The sequence below is a fragment of the Chrysochloris asiatica genome, unplaced genomic scaffold, assembly GCF_000296735.1.
Source record: "Chrysochloris asiatica unplaced genomic scaffold, ChrAsi1.0 scaffold00144, whole genome shotgun sequence".
NCBI classification, from domain to species: Eukaryota; Metazoa; Chordata; class Mammalia; order Afrosoricida; family Chrysochloridae; genus Chrysochloris; species Chrysochloris asiatica.
In genome coordinates, this window is record NW_006408662.1 from 1,381,635 (window position 1) to 1,383,336 (window position 1,702).

Sequence of the window (1,702 nt, forward strand, 5' to 3'; positions counted from 1 at the left end):
TTTTCCCATGTCAACTATCACATAATTCACAATAAAACATTAAAAAAACAACAACACTATACAGGGTTGCTATGAGTAGGAACTGACTCAATGGCATTTAACAACAGCAAAAAATGATACTTAGAACTTAACTAGGTAAAACTGTTTGGTGGTATTAATTCCTGCTGAATTCAGGAATAAGCAAATAATTTCTGTATGTATAAAATCATAAGCCTCTACTCTATTTTCCTTGCTTAGAACAAGAACTTAAAATACGATTAGGGGAACAGAAATGTATTGTGTTTACAATCTTCTGCTGCTTTATAGAACCACTTGGAAATTCCAGTAGATCAGCTGATGCTAGAACTTAGTATGTCAGAGCATGCTCACAAAAGAAAACAGGTGAGATTTTATCCATCATATTCTTAAAGTTTTTTGTGTTTTTTTTTTAATTCACACAGTTACTAAAGTAATGACCGTAATTTGTACATTACCAGAATAGTAAAGAAAGCATGTTTCAGCTATGGAGTTACCCTCTTAATGAAGGAAGTGGCATGAAGAACAGGTAAGAGAACCTTTATTTTTGCAAAACCCAAAATTAATGAGGTAAATTTAAATGCAGAGTAGTCAACTACCAAAATACAAGGATAAAAACCAACTAGAAAAGAACAGTACTGTGTGTGAACAGTGGGAAATAATGGAACGTCACCCTAAACTTGAAAGTGGCTGGAAGACACTACAGATAAAATCTGAATATGCCCTTACAGTGAAGTGTGGATAAAGTTTAGTTCTCATTGAAGGGAAAAGAAACTAGTAGAAAAGTGACATTAGGTGTTCTAGGAACTATTTACATTCCTTGCATGTGTAACTGTTGAGCACAATCATTCCATAAGGTACTAATTCCACACCCCTGTTGTACAGTTGAGGGCACTGAGGCGCAGTTCCAAGTGTGACTAACCCAGTCATACAACCAATGAGTGGTAAACCCTTTGTCAGGAAGTTGATTCCGACTCACAGTGGGCCCATAGGAAAGAACAGAGCTGCCCCCAAGGGGTTCTAAGGCTGTGGCCCTGAAAGAAGACTGCCGTATCTTCCTACCTGGGAGTGGCTGGTGAGTTTGAACCACTGGCCTTTTGGTTAGCAGCCGTGTGTCACCAGGGCTCCTTTGGATGATGAAACCAGTATGTAGGAAGTAGCTTAATTTAGAGTGTAGACTCACTGCCACTGTGAGACACCACCTGGGTCTGAGTTGTTTTTATTTCTTAAATTTTAAAGTGTGTATTGGACCATCCTCGTGTGCTTTAAAATGCAGGGTACTACCGTTTGGAGGAGAGTGAGTACTGACTGAGTATCCGCTAGTTGTGGCTTTTGTTCCCAGTGTGTTATATCAGGGAGAGCCCCAGTTCTCGGCTTTCTTTTTTTATCTAGTTATGACAGTAAGGTGGTTTACTTGATAGCATAGGATTTACCTCTGTGAGGCCCAGGTAAAGCTCACCTCAATGTTAACATTCTAAGGGACTGCTAGAACCGACAGATAGAAAAAGCGATTTTTAAGAGAAAACTCCCCTTGGAGCAAGGATTTTCAAGGTAACTGTTCAAATGACGAGTGGTATTTCCAGAATAAAATTTTATCGACCTATGGAACTGAGGCTCTGGTAGCGTAGTGGTTACGAATCAGGCTGCGAACCTTAAGGTCAGCGGTTCGAAACTACCAGCCGCTCCG

General features: G+C 39.7%; 1 protein-coding gene across 1 annotated transcript in view; it reads left to right on the forward strand.

Annotated features, from left to right (window-relative positions):
* FAM217A (family with sequence similarity 217, member A) overlaps positions 1-1,702 on the forward strand; it is a 50,137-nt gene that overhangs the window by 31,991 nt on the left and 16,444 nt on the right. Inside the window, exons 2-3 of the mRNA XM_006870573.1 lie at positions 307-381; positions 477-544. Of these exons, the coding sequence (XP_006870635.1) occupies positions 307-381; positions 477-544 (143 nt within the window). The remainder of the gene's footprint in view (positions 1-306; positions 382-476; positions 545-1,702) is intronic.